The 21,330-nt window shown below is 34.5% G+C and overlaps 1 protein-coding gene across 1 annotated transcript; it reads right to left on the reverse strand.

The window, feature by feature from the left end:
• Positions 1-4,668: 4,668 nt before the first annotated feature.
• Positions 4,669-19,909, reverse strand: LOC100368280 (uncharacterized). Its single transcript, XM_002735452.3, has 4 exons — positions 19,780-19,909; positions 9,473-9,771; positions 8,357-8,546; positions 4,669-4,931 (listed from the first exon to the last, which is right to left on the reverse strand). The coding sequence occupies exons 1-4, from the start codon at positions 19,795-19,797 to the stop codon at positions 4,800-4,802; spliced, it is 639 nt and encodes a 212-aa protein (XP_002735498.1). The 5' UTR covers positions 19,798-19,909; the 3' UTR covers positions 4,669-4,799.
• Between the last annotated feature and the right edge of the window lie 1,421 nt (positions 19,910-21,330).

The raw sequence follows: 21,330 nt of genomic DNA on the forward strand, positions 1-21,330 counted from the left end.
GGTTCATGTAGGACTATTTTAACGACATGTGTTGAAGGTGTGCAGCAAAAGTTAATGTAAAACGATGGACTGGAATTACGAATGTTCATGTAACAACAAGGGTAAAAGGAGTATAAAATGTATCTGTGATTCTCTAAAGTTACTGACTAGCATGCTAATATAACAACATATACATCATCTGGAAATTAAGGGATTACCTGACGGCCAATTTCGTTATTGCGCTTATGAAAGTCTGTTGTCGATAGTCTGTAATTATTTCGTCGTGGCTAAAATCAGATAAAAAAAAGATACCCTGGCCTACATCGTTACGAACGTCCTGTTTAATTCACATGTCATTTGGCGTGACTGAAAGCGTCAGACAATGTATAGGTTGCTATAGTAACATGCTCAGTAACTTGTAGAGAATTTCAGAATCACAGATAAATCATTATTTCTTTTTTCACCTGTTGCTTTCTCAAGCAAATGCATACATTTTTTTCCAATCAAAATTCGAAATGAGAACTGTATCCGTCAGCCTCCGTTTGCTTCACCGAGCTAAACTACTATGACAGCTCAGACTCATTACAGTCTGTATCCGTATGTATCCGTCTGTATTGTATGTCATATCAAAATTAGATATTCTTGATACCGAATGAATGAAGAAGACACATTGTGTCACGTTGTGCATTTAACGACCATCCTCAAATACAACAGTTCAACGGGGAAATATGTGAAACGTGTTTCTCAGAAAAATACAACTCTATAAAGACATTGCTAAATTGAATCGTGTGAAAATGTTGTTCTAGAAGATGTTTTACAAAATCTCATTTTACCAGGTTTAAATTGTTGGATTTAGTCAACTACAGTTTATACAATATAGACAGACATACAGGCGTTAAATAAAACTGTCACAATGGATTCGGCTAAAGTAAACTATGTATTGCCTAAATGTGCAAACTTACATAAATATTTAAACTTGTACATTCAATTGAATGATTGAGATATAAAACATATAATATTAAACACAGCAAATACTAGATATACTAGTTTATTTACCAGACACATTTAACATTAACTCCAACACTCCGTTGTGTGAAGTGGGAGACAGCATTTGATCTATCATCCTGTTGTTGTGGCGTGAGTCGCGCCCTCTGCCACTGACATCAGCATTGCGGGGTGAGAGCCATCGGCTAAGGGCGCCACTCACGCCACCGTTACGGTGTTAGGCTACTTTCGATCCGCTTCCTTCTGATTGAAGCTATTCAATAGTAACAGCAGCACCCGAAGACCAATTATTGCCAAACAGTCACATTGCACGCGCATATTTAGGAATAATCTAAAGATCCTGCAAAAACATACACCAGAAATGAAAGGTTTTAGTTGGTGACTTCGCCATATACATGGTACATGCATAATCCAATACGCTATTCTAATGAAAATCGCGAGTACGGGTATTACCCAAAGTGCAACGCACACTAATTACCGCCGGTGTGACACGTTCGATACCTTCCAACACGGTTACTAAAAACTGTACTTCCAATCATCAAGAAAGTGACATAATTAAAGCTTAGTAACGTCTCAGTTTGTACTCATTATATTCTTCGCATCAGTCAAATCGCCATCTTTGTTCATACAAGTCCCATATCTCGCGCATGCATGGCGCTCCTGTTTTATTCTACACTATCAAAAAATGTGGTGTCCCTTTTAATTTCTTCACAGTACTCATTCGAATCTTCAATATACAATATTTTGTTTGTTCAAAATTCTATTACTTCTGGTGAGGAAGTGCGCCACCGCATCCTAAATACGACATTTCGTTTGTTTTAGTGTTATGCATTTCCCAATCGATAGCCTGCACGTTTTAGTGTGAAACATTTGTCGCACATAATTTGCATAATACAGAAAGACATTTCAAAACATTTGGGATTGATCTTACTATATTTATATTTGATGGGTGGCATAACAGTGATATTGTTATGCTGTCAGTGTTTTTTTTTTTACTGTAAGGTCTTTAATATTGTAATAGTTTGATAAATGTGCAAGGTTTGTTATGAATTTGGTCGATTTCCCAACTCATCAGAGAAAAACAAAATCTTATTAAAAAAACCATAACCATTCCATTAATATGTACAAATATACAAGATGTTGTAAAAAATTTGTATGATTTCCGGCAGACTGTTCATTCAACAGTATAAATCCAAGTACACTCTGCCCTGCCCTGCACATCCACTTGCAATTAGCAATACAAAAAAGTCAGAAAAGACAGCAGTGAGCTCAATATTTAAAAAAAAGTCAGAAAAAGATAATTATCTTTTTTTTTTAAATTGTTTTTTTTTTTGTGTGCCAGGCAACAGTTCCGAACATTAATTTTTTAAATAATTCAGAACAACAAAAAGTACCCCATCATTAACAATATATGATTTTTTCACCAGGTTAGATTTTGAGATATTGCATAATATCTCTGCCATAGGAACCTGTGGTAAAAGTGTTATAATAGTGTCAAAATGGCGACTTTCTACTAAAATACAACCATCAATTTCTCAAAAAAAAGGCTGGTGACCCCCAACTTTTTTTAGGTCAATATCCTTATATTGCCTTGGAGTACAATTTATTGCAAAATGAATAAAATTTGTGTTTTTTTGTATTTATGAGTAGGCTTCTACCTTAAGTTGCTTTCACAATTGTGGGTTGACCTCATACAGATTTATTCATTTTGTGTCAACACCCGCAATTATTAGTTTTGTGACATTAGTTAAATTCTCACATGGCCTTATACAGCAAATATGGTTTGAGACATTACATACATTACAACACAATATACTCGTATATCATTATAATTCTTTTATTCAAATTCATTTCTATATATATATATATTATAATAATTTGAAGTGATACAGTGGATAATATAATCACAGTCAATTATAGCACCAGTCTTAAGTAGACACATTTTTACTGTCAAGTATATACCACAGAATTATGGAGGAAAACAATATGCATATGATATTGATAACTTTCTGTATCTTGATTTCAGGAAATGTATTTTATCATGTCACGACACACTTTGTGTTAGACAACGTGAAATATCAATAATGCACACTAGATGATAAGCTTTCGTAAGAAACAAAAATATTTTGGGTTTCTTGTCTTCATGCAGTTAAAAACAAGTACATCACAGCTTTTTTTTAGGTATTTTGGCAATATTTTATGAGAAATGAAAGTAAAAAATTTGAATATCAGCATAAAGGCAACAACCTAAATTAGAATTATTTGAAACACATTTATTGAAGAAAAGAAACTGACTCAAATGTGACATTATTTTTTGCCATTCTATGTATTATTCTTAGCTGATTGAATATGGGGCACAAATTACAGTGGCTCACCATATGCTCTATGGAAAATGATTTTCAGAGAACAGTCTTCCCATGATGCAAAGACAAAACTAAGTGTAAACTTTCAAAAGTCACACTTTGAGAATTTAATTAAATGCAAAACACAAAATAAAAGTTTAAAAAAAACTAATTTAATTTACATTTTCACTTTATATTAATTGCAAATTTTGATTTTTCAAGTTATATAGCTGACATTAGACCTTGCCAACAAATTTAAATGTTTCTTGTGAAATTATTCTTTCGAAAATGAAAGAGTGAGATGATTTTTTTTTAATTTGTCTAAAGTATTTGATGGCACATACATTTTTCTTGTTAACAGAGGGCACTGTGCAGTGGAGGAATAACATTACTTTTGTCTTAAACCTTATACAAATACCGGTACTTTTGTTTAGTGTGTTCCTGAACTATAAAAGCAAAAGATTAGAAGAATTAGAATATATTTTGAAAGCTGAATAAAACAATGTTGAAATAAGTTGAAATTGAATTCATTGTATATACGGTAGTTATATAAAAGATATATTTGTATATCAGCCCTCTAAGTTGCTACTAATTTGGTAGCCACAGTAAATATTTGTTTTTATTAGGCAATTGTCTGCCAAATTGACATAACAATTGAACTATAATTTTAATGCATTTTCTGCAATGTACATGAAAAAAATAATGTAAGATTTAAAAATTAGATTAATTAACTCTGAATTTCAGAGAAATCAAATATTGTTTACCAGTACTACATTTTCCTCAGATAAAAAAACTGCTTGCCCAAGCCAAACTGTGCATTTTTCCCAACAAAATTATTTGTTTCTCGTGATCAATTGTGTCAGTTCAAGGGGAGCAGGTCAAAATTTGTTTTTCTGGTTTTAGCCACAATATTGTGAAAATGGAGGAAAAAACGATATGTTACTACATAATATATAGACATATATATGCTCAAAACAAATATTTTGTTAGCCTTACTGAGTCCAAATTATACTACATAAAAACAAACAAAACTACATAAATTTCTGGAATCTCAGTGGATTGTTAAAAATGTTAGTAACATTCATATTAAAACAAGAAAAGCAAGCAAGAATACATATACATACATACTACATGTAGTAAATTTACTAATTCATCTTCACACAAATCTTAGTTTACTAGATTTAATACTGACAGAGTGCAGTCCTGGTAATAGGTATGTGTTCTATGTAACATGAAATATGTAATAATAATAATATCTAAGTAGACACATAGTTCAGACAAACATTTTCTGGCTGTATGTGCATACTACATACTACCAATTTACCCAAGATGACTTTGCTAAAATAAAAGAGATTTTTGACTACCGGGGTAAGTATCACATGGACCCAAAAAAATGCCAAAAAAACTCAGACATGTAGCTTTAAAAAATGCATAGCAAGTTATGTGATAAGCACAGAATGAGCAAGTCTAAATTCATCTAATGTGCTTGCTCCATCCGAATATGATTTCTTCATCTTCACACTTGGTTTTCAAAAATGCTTCATTCTCAAATCCGAGGTCAAAATACTTTTTTAATGATGGGAACTCATCAGGCATCTCAAATTTCTGTTGAATAAAGAAAACAGCATTGTCTATTTATTACATACATAACAGTGTGACGTAACACAAGGTAGATCAAAAACCCATATCACCACAGTGTGATGTAACACAAGACAGATCAAAAACCCATATCACCACAGTGTGACATAACACAAGGCAAATCAAAAACCCATATCACCACAGTGTGACATAACACAAGGTAGATCAAAAACCCATATCACCACAGTGTGGCATAACACAAGGCAAATCAAAAACCCATATCATCACAGTGTGACATAACACAAGGCAGATCAAAAACCCATATCACCACAATGTGATGTCACACAGGGCACATCAAAAACTCATATCACCACAGTGTAACATAACACAAGGCAGATCAAAAACCCATATCACCACAGTGTGGCGTAACACAAGGCAGATCAAAAACCCATATCACCACAGTGTTGGCGTAACACAAGGTAGATCGAAAAACCCATATAGCCACAGTGTGATGTAACACAGGGGAGATCAAAAACCCATATCACCACAGTGTGATGTAACACAAGGCAGATCAAAAACCCATATCACCACAATGTGATGTCACACAGGGCACATCAAAAACCCATATCACCACAGTGTGACATAACACAAGGCAGATCAAAAACCCATATCACCACAGTGTGGCGTAACACAAGGTAGATCGAAAAACCCATATAGCCACAGTGTGATGTAACACAGGGGAGATCAAAAACCCATATCACCACAGTGTGATGTAACACAAACCATATCACCACAGTGTGACATAACACAAGGCAGATCAAAAACCCATATCACCACAGTGTGGCGTAACACAAGGCAGATCGAAAACCCATATCACCACAGTGTGACGTAACACAAGGCAAATCAAAAACCCATATCACCACAGTGTGACATAACACAAGGCAAATCAAAAACCCATATCACCACAGTGTGACATAACACAGGGCAGATCAAAAACCCATATCATCACAGTGTGATGCAAGACAGGGCAGATCAAAAACCCATATCACCACAGTGTGACATAACACAAGGCAGATCAAAACCCATATCACCACAGTGTGAGATAATACAAGGCAGATCAAAAACCCATATCACCACAGTGTGACATAACACAAGGCAGATCAAAAACCCATATCACCACAGTGTGACATAACACAAGGCAGATCAAAAACCCATATCACCACAGTGTGATGTCACACAGGGCACATCAAAAATTCATATCACCACAGTGTAACATAACACAAAGCAGATCAAACACCCATATCACCACAGTGTGGCGTAACACAAGGCAGATCAAAAACCCATATCACCACAGTGAGGCGTAACACAAGGCAGATCAAAAACCCATATCACCACAGTGTGGCGTAACACAAGGTAGATCGAAAAACCCATATAGCCACAGTGTGATGTAACACAGGGGAGATCAAAAACCTGTATCACCACAGTGTGACGTAACACAATGCAGATCAAAAACCATATCACCACAGTGTGACATAACACAAGGCAGATCAAAAACCCATATCACCACAGTGTGGCGTAACACAAGGCAGATCGAAAACCCATATCACCACAGTGTGACATAACACAAGGCAGATCAAAAACCCATATCACTACAGTGTGACATAACACAAGGCAGATCAAAAACCCATATCACCACAGTGAGGCGTAACACAAGGTAGATCGAAAACCCATATCACCACAGTGTGATGTAACACAGAGGAGATCAAAAACCCATACCAGCACAGTGTGACGTAACACAAGGCAGATCAAAAACCATTTCACCACAGTGTGACATAACACAAGGCAGATCAAAAACCCATATCACCACAGTGTGGCGTAACACAAGGCAGATCGAAAACCCATATCACCACAGTGTGATGTAACACAGGGGAGATAAAAAACCCATATCACCACAGTGTGACGTAACACAAGGCAGATCAAAACCCATATCACCACAGTGTGACGTAACACAAGGCAGATCAAAAACCCATATCACCACAGTGTGGCGTAACACAAGGCAGATTGAAAACCCATATCACCACAGTGTGATGTAACACAGGGGAGATCAAAAACCCATATCACCACAGTGTGACGTAACACAAGGCAGATCAAAACCCATATCACCACAGTGTGACGTAACACAAGGCAGATCAAAAACCATATCACCACAGTGAGACATAACACAAGGCTGATCAAAACCCATATCACCACAGTGTGACATAACACAAGGCAGATCAAAACCCATATCACCACAGTGTGACATAACACAGGACAGATCAAAAACCATATCACCACAGTGTGATGTAACTTTTTTCATTGTCTGCGCTGCCTGAAGGTTATCTGAACCTATTTTTGAATTATTTTTTATGAAAACATGATATTTGTGTTTTTTTAGACAGTGACTCAACAATAAAAATATTTTGCATTGAATGAAAACAACAATAGTTGACTTGTGTACAAATTAATGTAACAAGTATTGTATTTTATAGGGAATGCCTTGTATACGCTGGTGGTTATGCACACATATGAGCTTGCCAAAATGAATCAGTAGTAATCAAACTGAATATATTAAAGCGGGAGGGTCGTCACCTACACACACGTGGGAATTGAGTCCTAAGCGATGATAACAACACACGCTAAGAACGCAAAGTCGACAAAGGTGGCGACTCCTTCGCTTTAACCTACATCAGCATGTCCTACATTCATATCAGGTTATCCATGGCTAATGGTTAAATTATAATTAGTTGATAAAATCTTGAGGAACTACCAGTAGAAATGGCAGTTGAAAATCATGTGACCAATCATAGTAACAGTAAATTTAATATCACTAATGTGGATGAAGCAATACAATACCATATCATTAGACAAAACAGTTCTGTAAAATATGTATTAGAAGCTGAGACTTCTATTAAAATGGTACAATGCAACAGAAATGATGCAGCTTCTATTAGAGCATCTACAAATATGAGAAATGATGAATTTTTGGTTCTCAATTGTTCAAAGAGAATGTGCGCGACTTCTATCAAGGATGCGGCTTTTAATACAAATTTTACAGTAATATTAATTTATCTCAACAAACAAACATGTGCACTCACAATTAAGGCAGTTTTCTAACACAAAAATAAAAATTGTGGTGGAAATTCAACACAGTTTATGGTTGGGTATTAACTATGGTTGTCCCTAATTATTTGGGAATTCTGATTTATACTAATTATTTTTTTGTGAAATAATGTTGTAACATTTCATTTTTGCATATTTTCAAATAATTCATAATGGGTAAGAAATCTGAAATTACTGATAACATAATCTAAATCAACCATTATCTTACAGGTTTGAAACAAAGGAATTTTTTTGCTCAAAACTTTTAACTTGGTTAAAAAACATTAAAGTGAAAAATGTTCAAATGTACAGACCTTATAATGACGGGCTGCAATTTTCACGTGATACAATTTAGGTAAAATATTACAATCAGGAAGCTTCAGTATATCACCATCTAAGTAGTCTCCAGATGAGTTGGCAAGAACAGAGTTTAGTTTCTGTAGTTCATCTCTCAATAAATCTCTCATCTGGTCTTGTTTTTTGGGATCTTTATTTTTCAAATATCTGCACATAAATAAGAAATAATGTTTTTGTGTTAAGAAAGTTATTAATATAATTTACAATGTAAAATTAATAACATAAAAGCTTAATGTTTCCAAAAACAAGTCATACAACATGACAATGCTGAGAGTTAGAATGTTTTTGAACAAAAAAAACTTCCCAAAATGCATATCTTATGGCTTTTATTTGTACCATTTTTAAACAAAATCAGACGGGCAGACAGACAGAACCCATAAGCCAATCATTTTCGCAAATATTTAAACAAGCAGCCTGTCAGCTAAGATAGCTCAGCTCATGCACATTTCATTGAAGATATCATTAGAAAATGAACAATATGTATAGTATCAAAGCAATTCAAAAATATCACTTTTTACCAAAAATGACAAAAATATTCACTAAAATTAGAGAATTAAAGATATCATCACAAAATGAACAAATCTGATAGAGGTCCACATGTAGTACCTATATATGTAATATCAAAGCAATTGACTTTGCAGTTTTTAACAAGAAGTCGAAAATATCACTTTTTACCAAAAATTACAAAACTATTCATCAAAAATTAGAGAATTGAAGATATCATCATGAAATGAACAATCTGACAGAGGTCCACATGTACTACCTATATGTATAATATCAAAGCAATTGAACTTGCGGTTTTTAACAGAATGTCGAAAATATCATAACAAAAATATTTACCAAAATTAGAGAATTTGGGATTTTGACATGAATTGAACAAATCTGAGAAAGAACCATTCAAGGTACTTGCATATAAAATTTGAAAACATTCTGACTTGCGGTTTCAAAGAAGAAGTTGAAATTGTAAACGATCGACGACGGACAACCAGTAATAACTTTGTCGACAGCGGAGCTAAAAAGCTGAAAATTGGCTAAAAATGATCATTGATATTTGGGTTCTTCTCAACACTTACGCTGTAAATCTTTGAAAAATATTTGATCCAGCATTTTCAGCTACTTTCGTACTTGCTGCCAATGATGGTTCTGGGAATGTCCTCTCAAGGTAGTCGGCAATGACTGCTGAGTCATCCATCAATACACCGTTATGATACAAAACGGGAACCTTTCCTGATGGGTTCATATCAAGGAACTCTCTTGGTTTAATTTGCATATTAATTGGTACCAGTTGATAGTCTAATCCTTTGAGTTGTAGTACCATTTGTATACGGTGACAAAACGGACAATCTCCAAGAGTGTTTCCATCTCTCCCTGCCTGAAATGAACAAGAAAACATTATATCTAAAGCACCGTGGAAGATGTTACCGTCACAGAATTTCATATAACTTATAAGCAAAAAATGTATTTTTACATGTGTTGTAAAACATGTCACAATGACTTTCACGGTCCAGACCAAATTGAAAATATATGGCTCAATAGTCGTACTTGTGGATCCATGTGGTACATACAATAAACAATTACCTGGGATTTATTTTTTGTGTTTGCACTGTTTTCTTTCTATAGTGAGAATATGTCTGAATATTTTGCTCAGTCACATATGGGTTGAAACTATCGCAAATAATATAATAATGTTGCAAATTTCATTGTAATTCACTTAAAGCAAGACATGGCAATAGTGTGACACTGTTTACAAACAAGCGTCTACCCATGAGCCTTTTGCGTACATTGTTATTGTCACTTAGAAAGGTCATCTGACACGTATCACCTAAAGTCAGCTGTCAAATGCGTAGTGGGGTAAACACCAGACGCTAGGTTCATTTACAAGAAGAAACACATGTATTTCTCCCATTAACAAACAAAAATATTTCTTGCGGTGACAGCTATAACACTACTGGTTTTTATTTTTATTTAATTTCAAGTTCAAACGTACCTGCTCGAAGGGAAACATCATAGAGTAAAGTACAAACAAAAACAATTAACATTCAGTTCCTAAAATACAACAAATTTGACCTCCAATAGGAGTGCACATTCGCCAATTACGTATTAATAATAATAAAGTGCATGTGCATGTGCTTTTAATAGATGAAATATGGAAAGTGTGTTACAAGGTACTTTACAATGTCTAGAAGTATTTAAAAATAAACAACATTTTTGGTGAGTTTTATCTGAAAATGCATTGTACAAATTACAGCAAAAAAACCACGAGACTTGTTTTTATCTCTCATCACTGCATACAATTTCCCTCTGATCTATAAAGCCATGGTGAATGGGTAAAGATAGGTTTTCATGAAAAGTTTATTTCTGTACACATTGTCTCAAAAATGATGCTGATTCAGTCAATCTTGTACATGTATGCCACATCAAATCTATTTGTTTTTCACTAAAATCACAAATCAAAGGCTTGGCTATCATGTTTTAATAAAAACATTTTGAAATACCAGGATGTACTTGCCATATACAATTGTTTTGAAAATAAATAGGTGCCTATGTGACATATAAGGGCAGTAGTCATCGCGCCATGAGCTCTTCTAATGAAATCACGAGTACAAGTTTTTACCTTGGCGCCCACTTGCACTAATTACTGCCGCCGACTGTTTCAATACCTTTCAATCACCAAACAAATTATCTTATCAGCAAAGGGCTTGGTTATCTCTCAAAGTCGCCATATAAGATCCATATCTCACATACGTGGTGTGACGACTATCGTCCTTTAACCTAATAGCAGTATGAAATATTTACCAACCACCTGTGGATCAAGGCAATTACTAATTCGACGTAAAATAGTTGAAAGCATTTATATCTCTAATTTCTATCCAATTTGATTTTTGTTTGTGCTAGGAACTTGATTTGTGTTTTTTTTTTTTTGTAGAAGTAACATTCTCATTATGACATAAAATCAGTAAGTGTAAGCTACCACATAATTCTAACATGTTTGTAGTAACGTCTCAAACCAGAACAATGTTAACTCCTTGAAGGTCTCATGCCACTAATCAACCAATGGCTGCTCGTAGCCATTTAAATGCCTTGCAAGAACCAATGAAATTTTTTAAATATTTTTTTTCTCAGGTGATCCCTGTTTAAGGGCGTAATCACCTGAGTCAAAGGTGAGACCAACATGTGGTCTTTTGTTTACTACTTAGCGGCTGTGTACATGTGGGTTCATTCTGTGTGTATTTGGATGTTCTAATCTTGGTGTTTTTCTGGTGATTTCTCTAGGTGCAATCCAAATACAGTAGGTGTGTCTTGTTTACCTGAGATTTGTAAGAGTTTGAGCTGGCCAACATGTTAGTTTTTTTTCATGTGGCTGATTACTGACATGTTGATTTCCCATTTTTGAACCATGTTTTCAACTTTGTTATTTTTTTTCATATAGCAATCTTGTCATATGTTAACATATGGAAATTCAATTAATAGTATGAGCCCTGTACAGGCCTGTACTCCCTGAACAGTCACTCAACACCAATTTGTAGATAACTATAATTAAGCAGTTTAATCTAAAATCTAATTTAATGTTTGACATGAAATGCTTAATTTCACTTCATCCAGATTATCAAATAACCATTTGGTTTCATTTCATTCCATTCCACGAAACAGTTTAATACATTGAAAGAAATCAAAAGAAATTAAATATGCAAGTTAGCTCATTAAATGAGTAAAAACTCAAAATAATAATTTCTACATTCCCTCAAAATTCTTAACAGCGCCCTCAATGACAAGTTAGAGAAATGGATAAATAACGCAACGGCAAATGGATATGATTTCAATATTATATAAAAGTAATTATTATTATTATCATATGCGTATCGTTTACCATGTTTTGGTCAACTAACAGATCGACGAATGATAATGTAAACACAACTACTGTAATCCCTCTCCAAACATGAAGGATTAAAAATTTCGTCACGTGTCAAAATGTAGGTCTACAGATGACCTCAAAAAAATTATCTTGTTATCACTGAATGATAGATTAACTTGAACAAAAGAACATCGAGGTGTGGCGCTCAACACAAAGTAATATAGGTTCAAAGTTCAAGTAGATGCCTTTATTTGGGAATGATGATTTAACTCATGTTAAATATGGACTTAGTGCAAAGATATTTTATTTAGATTATTTATCTCAGACAAATGAGGCATATATATACATGCATAGTTGACACAATAAACGGAAATTTTTCACATTTTTTAAAGTTGATCATTTCTAAAGCTTCATTTTGGGTCTTGAAATTATTGAAATATTTAATGGTTACAAGAATATTCACTCATTTTCCAAATTACCGGGTAGTGCAAGTTGAAGTATTTCAGAACAGGTGCATATTTGTGAATCCACACTTTTTATGTCAATAACAACTGTATATTTTGAGTAGACATGTTTTAGTACAGTCGAACGAGTAATTAAACAGAGAACATGGCCTGTTTGAGGAGGTTAAAAATTGAACAGTATAAAACTACTGCACCACTCTTGGAGATAATATTGTTTCAGACCAATATGATAAAATTTTTACAATTTACTCAACAACTCACTTACAGTATATGCAGTCATGATCAACAAAATTACATTGCTAGTAACTTTGCTAAACTGTACATTCTTTGTGATTGGCTGTTTAAAATTCAAAAAAAAAAATTTTGAGTAGCCAAAATAGTTTTTTGAATTATGAGCCCACTTTTCAATCTGAAATAGCAACCAAAAGAGGGTTTCCATGGAAACAAGTTTCTAATTTTTATTTGCTTTATCACATGCACATTGTGCATATCTCCAGTGTGGTGTACCTTTCAATATGGAGAATAACAAAATTGTATACTTTTCACATATTTTTACTAATTATTCGCATCCGTTCTAAAGTATATTGGTTAGTGTGTGTTCCTTACATCAGGACTTTTGTAAGATTGATTCAAAGCGCGGACTCTGCAGTATAAGCCTTAGTACAGTCTGCCCTGCCTTCCAAAAATGTGGTATTAACCTTTTGTAAAAATTGTCACTAAACTGCATCATCACTTTGAACCATACAGAGTTTCAGATACTGCTTTTAGTTTCTGATCAAAATTATTATTTCATGTGCAGAGAAGCATCTTGTAGATGGGATTGTCTTAAATTGACAATGGTGCTCTAAAGGTTTAGTTTCGGAAACTGGTGCACTAGTGCAATAAACCTCAAAAACATTGTTTACATAAAATGCAAAGCTACATACATGCAAGTGAAGGTTATTTTGTGTCATCTCGATGATTGTACTTATCAACAGGCTTTAATAAACTCATACAAGATTCAGTTCATCGGGTGAAATTATTTTGTATTTGTATTGTTGAGGACACTCATCAAATAGAACAACTAAGTTTGTTGAATTAGAGAGGCGATTCCAAAGATCAACATTTTTGACACCAAGCTACTTAGCACATATATCATACCCAGTGAATATGGGTAGATATATATGTCGTGTAGTCTTGCTGCTGCTCAACAGATGGGGATGTTACAATGATAATATTCAAATAGGATAGTTAAATAACATAAAGTATGTATTTGCTCTATTAGAAACACCCCATCTTCAATAGAATCCCATGAACCATATTTGCTCTATTGGAAGCACCCCATCTCCAATAGAATCCCATGAACCATATTTGCTCTATTAGAAGCACTCCATCTCCAATAGAATCCCATGAACCATATTTGCTCTATTAGAAGCACCTCATCTCCAATAGAATCCCATGAACCATATTTTCTCTATTAGATGCACTCCATCTCCAATAGAATCCCATGAACCATATTTGCTCTATTAGAAGCACCCCATCTCCAATAGAATCCCATGAACCATATTTTCTCTATTAGAAGCACTCCATCTCCAATAGAATCCCATGAACCACATTGCTCTATTAGAAGCACCTCACCTCCAATAGAATCCCATGAACCACATTGCTCTATTAGAAGCACTCCATCTCCAATAGAATCCCATGAACCATATTTGCTCTATTAGAAGCACCCCATCTCCAATAGAATCCCATGAACCATATTTTCTCTATTAGAAGCACTCCATCTCCATTAGAATCCCATGAACCACATTGCTCTATTAGAAGCACTCCATCCCCAATGGAATCCCATGAACCATATTTGCTCTATTAGAAGCACCCCATCCCCAATGGAATCCCATGAACCATATTTGCTCTATTAGAAGCAACCCATCCCCAATGGAATCCCATGAACCATATTTGCTCTATTAGAAGCACCCCATCTACAATAGAATCCCATGAACCACATTGCTCTATTAGAAGCACCCCATCCCCAATGGAATCCCATGAACCATATCTGCTCTATTAGAAGCACCCCATCCCCAATGGAATCCCATGAACCATATTTGCTCTATTAGAAGCAACCCGTCTCCAATAGAATCCGATGAACCATATTTGCTCTATTAGAAGCACCCCATCTCCAATAGAATCACATGAACCATATTTGCTCTATTAGAAGCACCCCCATCTCCAATAGAATCCCATGAACCATATTTGCTCTATTAGAAGCACCCGTCTCCAATAGAATCCCATGAACCACATTGCTCTATTAGAAGCACCTCACCTCCAATAGAATCCCATGAACCATATTTTCTCTATTAGAAGCACCCCCCATCTCCAATAGAATCCCATGAACCATATTTTCTCTATTAGAAGCACCTCATCTCCAATAGAATCCCATGAACCATATTTTCTCTATTAGAAGCACTCCATCTCCAATAGAATCCCATGAACCACATTGCTCTATTAGAAGCACCTCACCTCCAATAGAATCCCATGAACCATATTTTCTCTATTAGAAGCACCCCCATCTCCAATAGAATCCCATGAACCATATTTTCTCTATTAGAAGCACCCCCATCTCCAATAGAATCCCATGAACCATATTTTCTCTATTAGAAGCACCTCATCTCCAATAGAATCCCATGAACCATATTTTCTCTATTAGAAGCACTCCATCTCCAATAGAATCCCATGAACCACATTGCTCTATTAGAAGCACCTCACCTCCAATAGAATCCAATGAACCATATTTTCTCTATTAGAAGCACTCCATCTCCAATAGAATCCCATGAACCATATTTGCTCTATTAGAAGTACCTCATCTCCAATAGAATCCCATGAACCATATTTGCTCTATTAGAAGCACCTCATCTCCAACAGAATCCCATGAACCACATTGCTCCATTAAAAGCACCTCATTTCCAATAGACGACAACATTTAATAAAATATGCATATAAAAAGTATGTTTCATTGCATAAAAATCGAGCTTAGTACGGTAGTTTGGTTCATCGTTTTACTTTTCAGAACAATCATGTCCATTGAGATTATCATCAATGGGGTGTGAATGAGTAAACTCTTCTTCGACATGACCTGTTGGCAACCGGGAAAGGTGTTTATTATACTTCCTTCACACTCAGTTTACCTTTTCGAAAATTCGAATTACCAGTTTTTAGGGAAATATCACATTTATTTTTAGTGCTAACTGAACGCATTTTAACATCGCAGAAAATCACTTCTGCATTGCGTTAGGAAAATTACATCGTCAATAAACAGAAAACTTCGATGGTATGACACATTTTGATTGGTTAACGAAGGACTGTTAGGTCAAAAGACATTGTTTCAGGTGAAATCGTGGTGAAAAGCATCATGGCGAAAATTGCTTTGTATCACGAGTTTGCATATGCTCGAAAACATTCCACAACGAAAATAATGATAAAGATCTTGCCTTTGACTGTTTTCCCCACAGACCTTGCCCATTTTTACACCGTAAATTCAGACGGTATGTAAATCCTATTGTAATAAAATGTGTGTATTTTTAAGAACATGATTGATTGTCATTGAAATCTAGGACGACCCAAAAAAATCATCTTTTCTGAGGCGGTCCTAGAGTATAAGCCCACCACTTAATTTTCCTGATTTTACATGTTCAGGCCCCTTGGCTTATGACAGGGAGTACGGTACTTGAATATATGCTATTAATAGTAAATATGATATACGAGCACTGACATAAACACAGCACAATAGGTCAGAAAAGATATTTAATTGTGCGCAGATAGCTACAAATTAACTAAACTTCAATTTTGTTCAAATAAACCAGATGCTTTGCAATGGGCGTAATGTGCAAAATATTTTTTTCCAATTTTATAGACTTCTTGTTACTGATTTTCAATTCCCATCAATTCACAACTGACTTTCATTCCCCATGGCATTTAAATTGTTAACAAATCCAAATTAATCTGAATAATTTACATGTTTATTATGTTTGTATTCTCAATGTGGTAGGTACTATAATTTGATACATGTACCCTCACAAAATAAACATCAAATTTTACTCATAATTATGTAATATGGACAAGAGAAAACATTATTCCCCCTTTCCATAATGATGCACGTTTTCCTATCCCTGTAACTTCATGCAGGAATCTTAATAAATTAGATTTAAAGTTCCCAACTGGTCATTTTAAATGATTAGTCATGCATGCTGGATGAAATTGACATAATTCCTTATCGATGACAAGTCTTGATTACATTTTTCAAAATTTACACGAGTAAAAATTATTTTGTGAAAACCAACGAAAGTGGACTTTGAAATTCAAGGTGTTCAAAGGACAATGCTCAGATTCAGCAGGTTATTGTCACCTTAGTGCATTACACCGATGTCAATTTGTGAAGGTAATTCAATAAGTACGCAACAACACACAGGAATTCTCATGTGGTATATAGGGTGTCCACGTACAATCGCTCAGTTAGGATTTGTCATGTTAAACAGTTGTGTACTTAAGACATGATGCGCAACAATAAAATAAAAACCAGTGTTTACAAACTACATACCAGAACACAAGTACTACACTGTTGAAACCTCAATAACAACTACATATTGGCTGTGATTGTGTTACCATCCACCTTTGACCCCAGGCAGGCTCCAATTCCCATACAAAAAGTTCAGAGGTCAGTCAGTTAGTGGGGAAATTATACAACTTGGGGCTAATTTTTTAACTTTTAACATCATGGGGTGACTTATTTCCAAATTAACATTTGAGGTAATAACATAGAAGGGAAAGTGTACAGTATTGCATTTATGAAATATACTAGTAAAGAAAATTGTAGCAGAAATTTGTTTTAGAAACTACAACTATATAGTATCAGTGAATTTACTATATTTTATTCAATATTTATAAGATAATTTTGAGGTAAAATGTTCTTTTTTGCTTTCTATACAATCTAATTTAGGCTATCATATCACCCACTTTTCTGAGAATCATATATTTGTTAATAAGTTCTTTAAGCCTGAAACTGGGCAAGACGTTTGTGGTACTACGAAAATATGGTGTCAGATTTTTTTTTGTAATAGCTAACCACAGATGTGTGAACACAAATAAATAAATACCAAAAGCTCTATTTGTGACTACAAGTTTTTTTTTTCTTTTATATGTCAGGTGTATAGTGTGAATAAGGTGATGCAACAGCCAAATAAATGAATTTAGGCTTGAAAAATTCAAGCATTCAATTTTTATTCAAAAATATGATACTCCCAATGTTTTGTTGTCAGTTAGGCAACAAAAAAAGATCACTGTTCCTCATTCTACCCACAGACTAAAAAAACTGCACCAGAGATAAGAAATAAAAGTACTGTAGAAAACTTTATTTTCGCTTGGAATTTATTTTCGCTATTTTCACTGTAGGGATGATTCCGTGAAAATAAAATCCAGTGAATATAATTTTTTTTCCTATATTTCACATTAAACTCATGAAAAATCAGTGAAAATAAATTCCAAGCAAAACGCCCAAAAAGCCTTTTAAGCGAAAATTAATTCCAGCGAAAATAAAGTATTCCACAGTAACAGTTTGTAGGTCCAAATTTGAGCATAATCCGCAGTCAAAATGCCTCTTATTTCAATAAAAATTATAGTGTATAGTGCACCTACATTTTACACATGTTATATACATCGCTATGAGTCTCATATAGAACTGCTGCCCTTTAAGGCAAAAGCCTAGTCATAATTTTTGACAAAATTGGTCATAAATCACATGACAATGTTCATGAGTTTATTATATACAATCATGAAGATAATGTCTCATGGTACAATGAAATAGCATTATTTTGTGTGTTACAGTTAAGCTTTTTGAGAAACGTGTCCTAATATTTCTTGAAAATTGCTATTTTTAGAACAATTCCATTGAACACAATGTTAAAGAAAAATATTATTTTTTTTTACACTTTTTAAAACCCAGATTTTTTAAATAATTCAGACAACAAAAAGTATTCCATCACTAACAATATATGATTTTTTCAGCCTACATGTATGTCACCAGGTTAGATTTTGAGATATTGCATCTCTGCCATAGGAACCTGTGGTAAAATCGCTATAATAGTATCAAAATAGCGACTTTCTACTAAAATACAACCATCAATTTCTCGAAAAAAAGGCTGGTGACCCCCAACTTTTCTTAGGTCAATATCCTTATATTGCCTTGGAGTACAATTTATTGCAAAATGAATAAATTCTGTTTTCTTTAATTTATGAGTAGGCTTCTACCTTAAGCCACTTTACTTTCCAGATTATACAGACAGTATATAAGGGGTGCAGATATCAGATGCAATTACTAAATTTATACAAAAAAGTTCAGTGATATATTTTTGACAAACCCCATCCACACCCAGCTTGGTTCAAGTCAATATTTATTCTTTACCAATTTATTTACTAATTTTTTCATACACAATTATGAAGAATAGCTTGACAGATATGTAATGAAGTTATTATTATTGTTTTATTTATTGGTAATTTGACGTTTTAAATAATAAAACCACCATAATACATCGGAATTTAATTTCTAGCCTTAGTTTAAATTACAAATACCTTCGTTTCATGGCAGTAGCTTAACTGGGAGATTGTATATCATTAACAACTGATATTATTGGGAGTGGTCACGGTAATCACCTGTTTTATGACTACTCTGGCTCCAAATTGAACATGTCGGCGATTTTAGTTCATAAACACGTCGGAAAAAATAAAAAATAAAACACGAAAAAACAAGGTCACATCTAACACGTTCTTACCGATAATATTCATCATCGAGTTGCCATGGCTATTAAGCTGAATGATTTGGAATTCGAGGTATAAGCGGGGCCTGGTAATGGTATGTACGATTACACGCCAATAATTAGGCCATTTTTAGGTGGTTGTCGGTCAATGGAACAGCACACTAGCTGGAATTGGCTACTGGTCGCTGGACTTCAAACAGTAGGTTCATCGGTGACTATACAGAGATAGACGCAAACTATAAAATAACTTCAGTTGTTTTAAAAAAGACTACAAAGCTTACCTTCACATATAGCTCCATCACCTTTCCGTGTGTAAAAGTAAAAAATTCCACTTGTTGTTCGCTAGCAGCGTGTGTAAAGCAGAGTACACGTCTTACCTCTTGACTAAAATTTTATGAAGTTTCGGCCTCGTTTTCAGAGCTGATTATGACTCCCTATCTTTATCTAATAAGCAATGAGGTGGGAACATTTCGTATGCGTGTTCAACATCGTGAAACCGTTCTAGAAATATGGAAATTACTTCGTCTGGCCTTGTCTACTGGAAACGCGGTTTCTGGGGCAAATGTTAAAGAGATAAGCTGGGCAGGGTCACTTATTTATCGGTTCACTGAGATTTTCCCACAACATATTATAACAAATAAACTGAATTTTGAGATATAAAGAATATTTATTTCCGAACATTACATTGTTGTCACTGAATCTTACAAAATCAAACATAAACAAGGTCTCACAAAATATTAATTTAGAACAAATAAGATTGAAAAAATAATAATTAAAAAATCATTTTAATTAAAATTGAAAAAAAAACTGCATTTATGCAGCGATTCGTAGCAACGCCAGTTTACAGTGTTAGGCAAAAGTTCTTTTTTGTAGATACAATTTGAAAAGAAATTGTCGAAATTTTGCCGAATTTAATTTAATGTGCAAACATTATTCAGTATATTGTGTTAACTTCGACACTGTTGCTCGTGACGAACCAGTAGTTTGTAACAGGTAACAGAACAATCGAGTAGACAAAAAAAGAACAACGTACCGACTTCATAATATTAGCCAATCAGATTTAGTATGTACAAATATTATAACATACATGAACGTTTCTATATCTTTCGCACTCGTCAATTTCTGCAGTGGACTGTACTGCGTTTGCGTACATGACCGATGTATTTAGATGCTGTCGCCGGTGATTTCGCCTCAAACTAGTTACAGGCGGTGTACACCGGCGACAGGAACTAGAAGCAAGCGGAGGCTCTATCTACATCCGATCGGATCTTAATCGGATTTGCGTACAATGATACAATGAAATGAAACACACAAAAAACAAAAACGAAAACGGCATAATACATGTAAATATATACATGTATTTGGATGATCCCTAGAATGAAATACACAAGACGTATTGCGATTGCGCAATGGACGCACTCTTTTTCCCTGAATTGGAACAATCTTACAAAGCAAATCTTACAAAAGTGTATATTTGGTTGAACAAATCAAAACACCCTAACTATTTAAAATGGAATTATTAAATACTGTTATGAATTATCACTCCTTTACATGCATTAACTAAGAATAAAAGTTCGTAACCTAATTGTAATATCTAACTAAAAATACACATGACGTCATGTTATTAACTGATTCATACTCTCCTAAAAAAATAAAATCTTCAAGCGGGGAGAGTCGTCACCTGCGCTTTCGTCGGGTGGCCATAGCGTGTCTTTGTTTACAAACAAGCGTCTACCCATGAGCCTTTGCGTTTTTAGCGCGTGTTGTTAACGTCGTTTGGGACTCAATTCCCGCGCGTGCGCAGGTGACGACCCTCCCGCTTTAATGTTAAA

This window comes from Saccoglossus kowalevskii, chromosome 11 (genome assembly GCF_978046115.1).
Source record: "Saccoglossus kowalevskii chromosome 11, keSacKowa6.1, whole genome shotgun sequence".
NCBI classification, from domain to species: Eukaryota; Metazoa; Hemichordata; class Enteropneusta; family Harrimaniidae; genus Saccoglossus; species Saccoglossus kowalevskii.